Source organism: Ursus americanus, chromosome 35, assembly GCF_024610735.1.
Source record: "Ursus americanus isolate L20-20 chromosome 35, mUrsAme1.1.p, whole genome shotgun sequence".
Lineage (NCBI taxonomy): Eukaryota > Metazoa > Chordata > Mammalia > Carnivora > Ursidae > Ursus > Ursus americanus.
The window spans coordinates 16,456,580-16,469,673 of record NC_142161.1 but is presented as its reverse complement, the minus strand read 5'-3'; the positions used below and the strand labels follow the sequence as shown (position 1 = coordinate 16,469,673).

At 40.1% G+C, this 13,094-nt stretch overlaps 1 protein-coding gene across 4 annotated transcripts in view; it reads left to right on the top strand.

The window, feature by feature from the left end:
* The first annotated feature begins 1,708 nt into the window (after nucleotides 1-1,708).
* The window catches only part of SLC25A21 (solute carrier family 25 member 21), a 472,035-nt gene continuing 460,649 nt past the window's right edge, over nucleotides 1,709-13,094 (top strand). For 3 of the 4 annotated variants that reach the window (XM_045799826.2, XM_087859066.1, XM_087859067.1), the window contains exon 1: nucleotides 1,709-1,925. In XM_045799826.2, coding sequence (XP_045655782.1) covers nucleotides 1,856-1,925 — 70 coding nt within the window. In that variant the 5' untranslated portion in view covers nucleotides 1,709-1,855. The remainder of the gene's footprint in view (nucleotides 1,926-13,094) is intronic. The other variant, XM_045799836.2, reaches the window with a different exon arrangement.

Genomic DNA, 13,094 nt, shown 5'->3' with positions numbered 1-13,094 from the left:
GTAGTTTGGCCTGTGGCTAAGATTTAAATCCACAATCCCGTTGCAGTTAGAAGAGGGAATCTGGAATCAAATCCCAGCAATATTATTAATTCATGGCATGATCCTGGGAAACTCAGTTTCCTCATTGGAATATGAGGGAAATGTTTTCTATGAGCTCTGAAATTCTAATTTTAGTGCTCAGTATATAATAGATATATAATTTGTTGAATAAATGATTCTGTATTGCACTCAAGACCTCAAATTTAATTAGTAAAAGACTGAAACATTCCTCAAAAGCTTTTACTTTAGCTAAACAGCAAAAATTTCTGAAAACTATTTCTTGGTAAACATTTCAAACTTAGTAATTTCAGTCAAATATTTAATCAAATATGAGAAAATTTATTTTTGCCTATCTGATCCATAAGCAGCAAGTCTACTCAATTCCTTACTTTCAACAATTTTGCCCATCAGATATCATTATTAACAGCTTTTAATAGCTCAGCCTCAGAAATAAAAACAAAATAGGAAACTAATTATTATATTTTGCACATTTAATTGGAAAGCATATATATTAAGTTTTAACCATATTACATTCCTGATATTCAACTGTTTTTGGTTTTCAAAACTGGCAATTCTATGTGGTTCAAACTGAATGTATTTAGTATTAAATACAATGTTTAAGAAATAATATGACAATAGGGGCTCCAAATCCTCTCATTCAACCTTGTACTGATATCATTTCCTACCCGTTAGGGGTGTGGCAAATATTTTTCTAAAATTTCATAATATTGTGTCTCTTCTACATGGCATTTGTAACTTGCGGCTTAAAAATTGTATAAATTAATACGTTTTGCCAAATATCCTAAAGGGCTGGTACAAAAAATGAAATGTTTTTATAGAAAGAATACACTGATAGCTCCTTAATATTCCTTGATTATTTAGCTCTGTGGTTGACAAAACTTAACGTTCTTAACAAGCATTGGAGAACTTACTAAATTAACACAGGTTTCTGAGCCCTATATCCAGAGATTCTGATTCAGTCGGTAGGGGTGGGGCCATGAATTTGCCTTTCTTACAAACCCTCACATTACGCTTGTTGCTGGATCTTAAGCTCATACTTGGAGCAACACTGACGTGGAGTACTGAAGAGACTTCTTTGTAACAAGGCCTCTTCTTTATTTTGGTCTTTCAGTAAACAAAACTCAAGTTTCTGAGGTGTGATAAGCTCCCTTAAGCCAGAACCATTTCTTTGTAAAGAACTACATTCACTTAATTGTGCGATAATTGCAAATTGGATTTGCTCTGAGTTGGTCTCTCTAACCCACAACCGGCGCACAGCTAACCGCAAAGGACGCGTTCACCTGTCGGTCCTTCAGAACCTCGCGGAGCGCTGGCTTGCCCGGAGGGCAAGGGTCGGCCCAGCCGCGCCGCAGCCGGGCTCCCTTCTGGGCCAGCGTTATCAGAGGCAGCGCGTCCCGCTTGACTAACTGCAGGAGGCTCCTGATAGGGAAGCGCGTGGGCGCCAATCTAGGAGACCAAAGCCGACCCACCGCGGGCCGCCAACCCAAACGCATCCGCGAGTCTTCTTTCCGCCGGGGTCCTTCTTGGAGCCCACGGGGCCTGGCAGGGGCGACAGTGAGCCCCCGAAGGGGTGCAGCGGGCAGGTTCGGACCCACCGGAGAGCACGCCGCGAGTCTGCGCCCTGAGCCGCTGCCTCCGAGCGGTCGCCGGATTGCCGCCTCACGGGGAGCCACTCCGCGCAAGGACCTACTCAGCGCCGGCTCTCTCGATCAGAGGAATTTCTACAGGCCCGGCAGCGAGGCCGGCGAGCTCGCCCACTCATCGCGGCCCATTCGGTCGTCCCGGCTTTGCGAAGATGTCCGCCAAGCCCGACGCCGGCTTCGTGAAAGAGGCTTCTCGCCAGATCCTGGCCGGTGGTTCCGCTGGTAAGGTCGCCCCGCCCCGCCGCGGGCCAGTTGCTTTTTCCTTCGCGTGTCCCGAAAACTTTCCTCAGACGAGTCTCCCTACCGAAGTTTCTCCCCTGAATTCCGCGCCGCGGGCGCAGCGCCCGAGCCCGCCGAACGGGAGAGCAAAGGAGGCCGGGAGCGGACGGCGGACGCCGGGTGCCCGAGGGCAAGTCCCCGGCGCCGCCGCTCTCGCGCGCCCCGCCTCCCGTGCCCTAGCCTGGAAAGCGAGCGGGGCAGCCCCAAGGCCTGCAACTTGGAGGAGGCCTTTATGCGGAGCGGGCTGCTTTGCTTGAGAGGATCCGGTTTCTGTCAGACTTAGTTTTGCTCTCAGTTGTAGTCTTCTTCTGGGTAATTCAGGTCTTACGTAACTCCTGCCTCGCTCATTCAAGTACACACCTCAGCTCTTCTCGATGCAGACTGTGCTTCCTTGGGGCTATTCGTGCCTTAAATAGGCATATTAAAATTAAATGCGTATGTTAACACATATCAACACCTTTGGTATAATTGGCTCACGTTAGTTTATGGAGAGTTATGCTGTGGGGAAAAAAACAGAAAAAATTTGTTCGTGGAAACAGTTACTAAGTGTGGCTAGAGAAAGTTAGTAACCCGTGAGATTATGTTGTGTGAATGTGTGTTAAAGATATTTTAAAACAAATTATGAGTTGATTGAAAATGTAATTTTTCATAACTGTGATGCATTTTTATTATAAATGTATAATTACTGTAATTCACTCATCACCATAAAATATTTTTCTAAATGTAGGTAGTCTCTTAATAAGTTACACTGTGGCAACTCTAGTAAATCATGTAAAGAGAGTGACTAGATGGCCAATGTTTAACATCGACTAGTCAAATTTATTTTCAAACTTGGACTTTTTATAAAGGCCTATTATAAATTATGACTAGTTATCATTATGTCATGAACCACTTGCATCTCAGGAGTACCACACGCAGCCAAATGTATCAATTACAGTCTGTACACTTTCCCAAAGATGATATTTCGTTAACATGGCAACCAAGACATTCATCTCTTATATGTGATTGTGCTTTGTCCATCCATAATTATGACGTTAGAGGTCCCACTGTCTGCTTTTTTAGTTGTTTCCCTGTAGTGATGATGAATTTTCACCAGTTTACTCACCATTTTGGCTAGTTTCACAATGTCCAAGACTCTGTCAGCTGTCCCTGGCTCAGTTGATTCAGAGTCCATGACCCTGATCAAAGAAAACTTAGCTGTCCCAATAGTAGAATAAGGGTGATTGATGAACATCCTAACCTATGACTAATGATTCAGAAGCATCTGTATTTGGCTTAGGCGATCATACTCTATACTAGACACAGCTAAATTCAAGGGATGTTAAGAGTAGATCAAACTGTAATCCTACTTACACTGTTTTGTTGGATGATAAATATTTGGCACAGATATAATGTGTGATTCTATCATGTTCTTACAGTTGTAACTAATCTGAATGAAGATTAGTACATTTCTAAGGTAAATTAAACAGTGTAGTTGATTTATGTATTTAGTACTATGGAATTGTTGATAAATGATGAGAATAATTTATACTTTCATCATAGTATGATGATTCTACTTGGGCAATAACATTTTCATAGGATTTTATATTGGACTTTAATAAATGCAGACTAATCATATTACATATACAGGTCCAGGGGCAAAAAGAAACTAATATACAAGAGAGGTAGAATTTTAATAAATATAGAAAATGCATTTGAATCTCTAGTGCTGGAGCTCTCATTACTGATAATGTTATCAAATACAACACCTCTGTGTGTGTATTATATGACCTTTTGAGGGTAAAGGTTAAAAATACATTCTGGCTTTCTTAAGGGGGAAAAAAAAAGCTGGGGATGTTTATTGGAGAAATAACCAGGGTATCTCATGGAGTTCAAGGTCTTGATGCATTCCTGGAAGAGACTGGAATCAGGAGCTAGAACACTGAGGGGAGCTCAGGAAGTGAACTCTTGCCATCTCGTACCCTTTCTCACTTTGTCAAATGGTTAAAGCATTTCCAAGGCAGCAGGGTGGTGGTGAACCATAGGGTCACAGGTAATACTAATAGAGTTGTTAGGACGGCTTGCCATACCCAAATGGATTCAGACAGCTATTACTTATAAAGACAGGAAAAGCAAGTCATTATGGTGTCAGTTCCCTGTGTCCCTTATTCCATGGATGACACCAAACTAGAGAGGCCAGATGATACGCGTTATGAGTGGTGGGTCACTTTGCTGTTGAGGAGGTGCCTCAGAACCACAGTCAAACAGTCTTATCCACTTACACTGAAGGCTGCAGCTTTTCCTAAATGGAAGTGAGGTGAAAAATCTTGTGTTCAACTGAAACTAGGGAGATAGATGAGAAATGGCCTTACGGCAGTCTTCCATAACATAACAGGAGAAACCGCTTCTCAGCTCTTCCTCACCACTCTGCTTATCTTCCCTTGGGGCAGAGGAAGTCACAGGGCATTCTGCCAAGACTCAGGTCAGACTGTGGCCTAGCCCTGCCTATAGGGTTATATGGAGATGTACAAGGTTGTCAACATGCCAGGCTGGGGAGCTATTTCCCTGTGCCGTCCTGGTGCCTTCATCAGTTTTTTTTCCTTACAACTGACTGCTGTTTTTTGCTCTTCCATCTACATGACAGAGTGTGGTTCCTAACAGCCCTTGAATTTACATGCTCTTGACTTCTGTAGAGACAGTGAGAGACTGACTTGATTTTTTTTTTCAGTTCTTGTGTAAAATCATGGGAAAGACTCAAGATAACCCAATTTTGGACAGGGGCCCACCTCTGCACCAGTCAGTTGTAGCCACTGCCCATGTGGATATGTGGGGCAGCAGTGGGCATGGGGATTTCAGGGGAGATTTATTTTCCAGAGAAGCCAGACACATCATGAGATGGGCAATAGATGACTTTCATAACAATATATGTCTGTCTTTCATTAAAAGATGGTTTGCGATGTTTGTATTTGAAAGACCAAAGAGATTGATGCGCTGACAGTTGCTTAGACAGTATACATCTAAAGACTGGCCTTGAGCTTGTAGCTATACCTAATATATAAAGTTATTGTTACCAATGGCAACTTTGTTTTATATGATGAAAGCTATGCTCAAGGCAAGTCCATATGAATTGAAGTTTTACAGAGCAGGCTTCTAGTCTGTATTTTCAGCTTCAACTAATCATCTAAGATTCACGTGAAAGAATATAAAACAATGATGAGAACTTCAGGAAGATCAACAAATCCAAACACTGCAGGAGGGGTAAGGATGAGAATGACAAGAGGCCATTGGAGTACACCCTTGGTGCTCAACATGTGATCTGTGGATGAGCAGCCTCAGGCACATGGTAGCACCTGGAAGCTTGTTTAAAATGTAGGCTCTCAGGCATCACTCCAGATCTGCCATATCAGAATCTGCATTATAGGAAGGACTCCAAGTCTTTCATCTGCACTTTCCAGTTTTAGAAGCACTGCGTTAGAAGACCTTTGAGGAAAAGAGATTATAATTTATAGAGGGGAACCAGATTGGCAGAGGATTACAAGTTAAAACATTCTTGGTTTTCATTGCTGACCAGAGAGAGAAGAATGCATTCTGCACACTTTATTATATGCTCCCAGTTTAGCTGTCAGTCTTATTTTCCACTCCTCTCCTACACATGCCACTCAGTTTCTGCTAAATAGATCTGTTTGCCGTACGTGAATGTTACCTGTACCTTTGCACTTGTATTCACGATGCCTGGAATGTCCTCCTCTTATTTTCTCTACCTATTGAAATCCTACCTATTTTCCAAGGCCAAGCTTGAAAACTGTTTTCTGCATGAAGGTTTCCCAGATAGCCTCTACAGCCTCATCCAGCTTAACATTCTCATTAACATGTGAATGGCACAAATAATCAAAATAACTAACATTTATTGAATAAATACTAAATGGTAAACTCAGTTCTAAGCTTTACATGTATCAACATGTTTAATCCTCTTCACAACTCCAGGATGAAGACTGATGCACAGAGGGCCTAATTAATTTGCCTATGGTTGCACTAGCATGCAACCATTTCTGTAGGAAATCAGGGTAGGAGAGGGACAAGGAGGGTATTGTTTCCATTGTGAGACATTTTTAGAATTTGGGGAGATCAAATTAAGTCTACTATCCCTTACGATTTCCATATTTCTTGTGAGTTTACATCCCTTAAAAGAGATCTTTTATCTACAAATACAATTCTTACAGACTTTCTGCTAAATAGCGTGTTTCTCTTTCTAAATATTTTCATATACATGGGTGCAAGATTAGCTTTTAGCCAAAAGAAAATTCTCAATCCATCTGGAGTCTAAATGTGCAGTTGGGCACATTGTATACTGAAAAAGGGCTCTGGCCACTGGAGCAAGTGGGAGCTGAAATCTAGCCCATGATGATTCATAATCCATGTATCCTAGAGTAGAGATGTATCCATCTGGGGGAGTAAGGACACCTTTTTCTTTTCTTTTTTTAAATTTACTTATTTTTTAATTTAAATTTGATTAACATATAATAGTTTCAGAGGTGTAGGTCTGTGAATCATCAGTCTTATGTACCACCCAGTGCTCATTACATCACCTGCCCTCCTTAATGTCCATCACCTAGTTACCCCATCCCCCCACCCTCCAACAACCCTCCCCTCCAGCAACCCTCAGTTTGTTTCCTAAGATTAAGAGTCTCTTATGATTTGTCTCCGTTTTCATCAGTTTTATTTTTCCCTCCCTACCTCTATGATCCTCTGTTTTGTTTCTTAAATTCCATATATCAGTGAGATCATATGATAATTGTCTTTCTCTGATTGACTTATTTTGCTTAGCATAATACCCAACGACGTTCCATTCAAGTCGTTGCAAATGGCAAGATTTCATTTTTTGATGGCTGCGTAATATTCCTATATAAACCACATCTTCTTTATCCATTCATCTGCCAGTGGACATCTGGGCTCTTTCCATAGTCTGGCTATTGTGGAGATTGCTGCTATAAACATTGAGGTGCAGGTGCCCCTTCAGATCACTACATTTGTATCTTTGGGGTAAATACCCAGTAGTGCAATTGCTGGGTCATAGGGTAGCTCTATTTCCAACTTTCTGAGGAACCTCCATCTGTTTTCCAGAGTGGTTGTACCAGCTTGCATTCCCACTAGCAGTGTAAGAGAGTTTCCCTTTCTCCATATCTTCGCCAGTCTCTGTGGTTTCCTGATTTGTAAGTTTTAGCCATTCTGATCAGTTTGAGGGGGTGTCTCATTGTGATTTTAATTTGTATTTCTCTGATGCCGAGTGATGTTGAGCGTTTTTTCATGTGTCTGCTGGCCATTTGTAGGTCTTTTTTGGAGAAATGTCTGTTCATGTCTTCTGCCCATTTCTTGATTGGATTATTTATTTTTTGGGTGTTGAGTTTGATCAGTTCTTTATAGAGTTCGGATACTAGCCCTTTATCTGATAAGACATTTGCAAATACCTTCTCCCATTCTATTGGTTGTCTTTTGGTTTTGTCAACTGTTTCCTTTGCTGTGCAAAAGCTTTTTATCTTGATGAAGTCCCAATAGTTCATTTTTGTCTTTGTTTCCCTTGCCTTTGGAGACATGTCTAGCAAGAAGTTGCTGCGGCCAAAGTCACAGAGGTTGCTGCCTGTGTTCTCTAGGATTTTGATGGATTCCTGTCTCACATTTATGTCCTTCATTCATTTTGAGTCTATTTTTGTGTATAGTGTAAGGAAATGGTCCAGTTTCATTCTTCTGCATGTACCTGCCCAATTTTCCCAACACCATTTGTTGAAGAGACTGTCTTTTTTCCATTGGATATTCTTTCCTGCTTTGTCAAAGATTAGTTGACTAAAGAGTTGAGGGTCCATTTCTGGGTTCTTTGTTCTGTTCCATTGATCTTTGTGTCTGTGTTTGTGCCAGTACCATACTCTCTTGATGATTACAGCTTTGTAATACAGCTTGAAGTCCAGAATTGTGATGTCTCCAGCTTTGGTGTTCTTTTTCAACATTCCTCTGGCTTTGGTGTCTTTTCTGGTTCCATAAAAATTTTAGGATTTTTCCACCTCTGTGAAAAAAGTTGATGGTATTTTGATAGGGATTGCATTGAATGTATAGATTGCTCTAGGTAGCATAGACATTTTAACAATATTTGTTCTTCCAATCCATGAGCATGGTTTTGTTGTTTGTTTGTTTTCCATTTCTTTGTGTCTTCCTCAATTTTTTTCATGAGTGTTCTGTAGTTTTCTGAGTAAAGATCCCTTGCCTCTTTGGTTAGGTCTACTCCTAGATATCTTATGGGTTTTGGCATAATTGTAAATGGGATCGATTCCTTAATTTCTCTTTCTTCTGTCTCATTGTTAGTGTATAGAAATGCAACTGATTTCTGTGCATTGATTTTATATCCTGCCACTTTACTGAATTCCTATATGAGTTCTAGCAATTTTGGGGTGGAGTCTTTTGGGTTTCCTCATAGAGTATCATGTCATCTGTGAAGAATGAGAATTTGACTTCTTTGCCAATTCGGATGTCTTTTATTTATTTTTTGTTGTTGTCTGATTGCTGAGCTTAGGACTTCTAGTACTGTGTTGAACATCAGTGGTGATAGTGGACATCCCTGCCATGTTCCTGACCTTAGGGGAAAAGCTCTCAGTTTTTCCCCATTGAGAATGATATTTGCTATGGGCTTTTCATATATGGCTTTTATGATATGGAGGTATGTTCCCACTATCCCTACACTGTGGAGAGTTTTAATCAGGAAAGGATGCTGTACTTTGCCAAATGCTTTTCCTGCATCTATTGAGAGGATCATATGGTTCTGGGACATCTTTTTCTATTTCTCACAATGACCAAGGGGGTTGGTAGCAACCTGACAACAATACTGACATGATTCCCCCCAAACTTGCTGGAGTTCCCAAGGTCCCTTAAGCCTCAGTATTTCACATCATTACCTTGTCTTCTCACCAGTAGGGCTCCAGGAAGTTTCCCTTCTATGCACATCTCTTCCTTGGAGACAGGAACTTAGCTTTACCTCAGACCCTCCCATTCTCCTTAATAACCAGTTTGGGTTCTTCCATGTGTTTCCGAAGCTCACAGGGTTCTTATTTCCCATGTCATATAGAAGCCTTTTAGGCTCACTCAGATGGGTATTCTCCCCAAGTTCTCATTGGGCTTTTGCCTCTAACTTCAGAGTTTTCCAGGGCCTCTGGCAAGTCGTCTTGGGTCCCGGAGAGACCCTACTCTCACCAGAGCCTGTCAGGGTCCCTCCTGAGGGTATGCCTAGGCCTTGTCCACACCGAATTCCCTTGCACAGTGGTGTCTCTAAGACCCTCCTCCTCCTGTCTCCCAGAATCTCATACTCATATTCCCAGAAGTCTGCCAGTGCCACTCAGAGAACTTCCTACAGCATTTTCCCTCCTTATATCTCTTACATGATCACCATTCATGCAGGACACTGATTTATTTCCCAAAATTTTCAGGCTCCTCTCCAGCCCCACCCTAGTTTCTTATATCTTGTAGGCACACATCCCCATCACATCTCCAATTACAGGTTTTATTTTGTGTGTCTGCCTGGAGATATTTTAGTCAAATTGTGTAGTCAAAGTATTCTGGAAACAAGTTTTCCAAGTTTGCACTAGACACAGTTCCAGTACTTTGTGCAGTTTGTCTCATTAATCACCTTCAAGGGGTCAAATGAGAAAGTGAAACGAAAAACCTTTTTTAGGGGGAAAGAAGCCTGGGATTCATAGATAGGTCTCTGGGAAGTTAACTATTGAAAGTATAGGTAAAATGCACAATATACTGATGGCTGAGAGTCAAGGCTTTCAACCTAAAAAGGTAACTAAAATGGTACCGAATAATTTCAAATCTTATTTTTTAAACTCCTGATCTTATGTATCTTATGTATCTTCATTTTTACAAGATTTTTTTTACCTTTTTTTGCTTTAATCCATAGTAGTTAAAATATAGTTTTAAAAAAAGTACCTTAACAGGTGGTATGTATACTAGTAGTCCTGTGAACTTTAATTTGGGCTAAGTAATAAAAGGGGTGATGTACTGGGGGGTAATCAAGGTTAAAATTTTGATCAAGGAAAAGTCTTTTTCAGAATGGATGCAAAGGGGACACACATGTGATTTGGATAAATGGCACCTTTCGAACTTCAGAACTTGGGAAAAATGCAATTGTTTGATAATAAATAGCAGGTTGTAGTGAAACAGGTGAGCCTTTAGGAACATCAAAGGAAAGCTAGAACCCATTATCTGGGTAATTAGGGAGGAAAAATTCCCCTTATTTCAACCGCATAGGAGGAAGCAACTCTACTGCTCAAATTAATTATAAAATACTGTTAAAAGATGTATTTTAAATAAAATGTGTCCTGTCTCTTTTTAAAATTTTTATTTAAATTCAATTTAATTACATATACTGTATTATTAGTTTCAGAGGTAAAATTCGGTGATTCGTCAGCTGCATACAACACCCAGTGCGTATTACTTCAAGTGCCCATCACCCAATTACCCCATCCCCCCCTCCCACCTCCAGCAACCCTCACTTTGTTTCGTATAGTTAAGAATCTCTTATGATTTGTCTCCCTGTTTTTATCTTATTTTATTTTTCCTTCCCTTCCCCTGCGTTCATCTGTTTTACTTCTTAAATTCCACATATGAGTGAAATCATGGTATTTGTCTTTCTCTGACTGATTTATTTCACTTAACATAATACCGTCTAGTTCCATCCACGTCATTGCAAATGGCAAGATTTCATTCTTTTTGATGGCTGAGTTATATACCACTGTTTGTGTGTGTGTGTGTGTGTGTGTGTGTGTGTGTGTGTGTGTACACACCCCACATCTTTATTCATTCATCTGTTGATAGACATCTGGGCTCTTTCTTAGTTTGGGTATTGTAGACATTGCTGCTATAAGCATGGGGGTGCAGGTGCCCCTTCAAATCACTATGTTTGTATACTTTGGATAAATACGTAGTAGTGCAATTGCTGGGTCATAGGGTAGCTCTATCTTGTCTCTCTTAAAGAAAATCTAGTTCTCAAAAATATGAATTTAAGCAAGAGCAAAATATGAATTGCATAACCATATTTCAAAGGATTTATTTTACTGTCCTTCAGTGAAAGACATTTTATTTATTTATTTTTTAATATTGAATATCTACAATGTTTATTTACAAACTAAATTTCATCCTTATTTACTTATTTATTTTAGTGAAAGACAAAAGCATAAATATAATATGTGCATATGTGATTTGGTTGACATAAAAACATTAATCAACTTTTTTAGAACATTTTAGGAATGTCTTGTAAACCAGCACTTCCTCATCTCCTTTGCCTGTGTGCTGCTTTCCCTTCCCAGTCTTGACTACAACATCTCAGAGCCGCTGAGAACCTGGTGTTTTAGGTAGAGCATAGTAGATGCTCAGAAATGTATGTTGACTGTAATAATGAATAAATATCAGAAGCTTAAGCCGTGGATTATATTCTTAGGGTCCTTCTCTGAAGAGAGAAAAGTATGCTGAGGTTCAAGTCATCAGACAATGAATATTTGCAACATTACTTTTCTTTAGCAATATTTTCTTGTATTGTAATCATTTGGTAAATGAAGTGAAAAAATTATCTTCAGGTCTAAAATGTCTGCCACCTTCTGAGTGAGAGGTCTATGATAATTTTTAAAATTTATATATCATCTTTTGTTCCATCTCCCCAAAATGAAAAGAGGTGCACAAATCATTTTCAAACATCTTGATGATTTAAGTAGGTGATATCTTAATAAATGAAACTAGGTGAAGTAACATCTATGAGATTCTTTTTTTTTTTCATTTTTTAAAAAATTTATTTATTTGACAGAGAGAGAGAGACAGCCAGCGAGAGAAGGAACACAAGCAGGAGGAGTGGGGGAGGAAGAAGCAGGCTCCCAGAAGAGTAGGGAGCCTGATGCGGGCTCGATCCCAGGACCCTGGGGTCACGCCCTGAGCCAAAGGCAGACGCTTAATGACTGAGCCACCCAGGTGCCCCAATCTATGAGATTCTTAATTGTTCTAGATTTTAACTGATTTTTCTTAACAATTTCTTTTCCTTTTGGTTTTAAATTATTACGTTTGTGCCAATTATTTCCATACTTTGATATGATCATGGCTTATACACATTCTAAGTATTTTATTAGATCTGTATCTTTTGATCCCTTGTATTAGTTTGCTAGGGCTGTCTGAACAATGTACCACAAACTGGATGGCTTGAAATAACAGGAACTTATTGTCATACAGTACTGGCTGTTAGAAGTCTGAAATCAGAGTGTGGGCAGGGCTGGTTCCTTCTGGAAGCAGCAAAGGGGAATTTGGTCCATGCTTCTCTCAGCTTCTGGTAGTTGCTCAGAATCATTGTGTTCTTTGACTGTCATCACATGGCTTTCTTTTCCCATCTGTCTCTTTATCTGTCCAAATTTCCCTCTTTTTATATCATTGGACTAGGGCGCACTCTAATCTGGTATGACCTCATCTTCACTTGATTACATCTGTTAAGACCCTATTTCTAAATAAGGTCACATACTAGGGTTTAGGACTTGAACATATCTTTTTGGGGGAACACAGTTCAACCCACACTTTTTTTTCTTCGTATTGTGTTCCATATCTCATTCATGTTCCATATCTCAAGCTATGGTCCTACGTTTCTCTTCCTTTCATTGTCAACCTTTGTGAAGTGTTCTTCGCTCAGTTTCCAACCTCCTATAACTGGCATATCAGTCTTTACCTTTCTGTTCAAACTGTTAACTACTGGTTTTCATTCTTAATTTTGCCTAATCTTTGTAAAATTTCACACTCTGACCAATTTTTCTCTTCAAAGTCATCTCTACAGTTGATTGTTACTCTCCTCTTCACATCCAATCACTTCTTTACTCTTTCCTTTGCTGGTTTCTCTTTGTTCCCTTTCCTCAAAAATTGGCATTCTGCAGGGTCCTAAGTTCTCTGCTCTATACACTCTTACCTCCCTGAGTGAGCCCATCTGCTCTCTGGCTTCAGTATTATCGATTTGCACGTAACTCCCCAATCTATATTTCCAACTTCTCGGTGTCCTACAGATTCAGATTTCTTTTTTCTTTTCTTTTCTTTTCTTTTCTTTTCTTTTCTTTTCTTTTCTTTCTT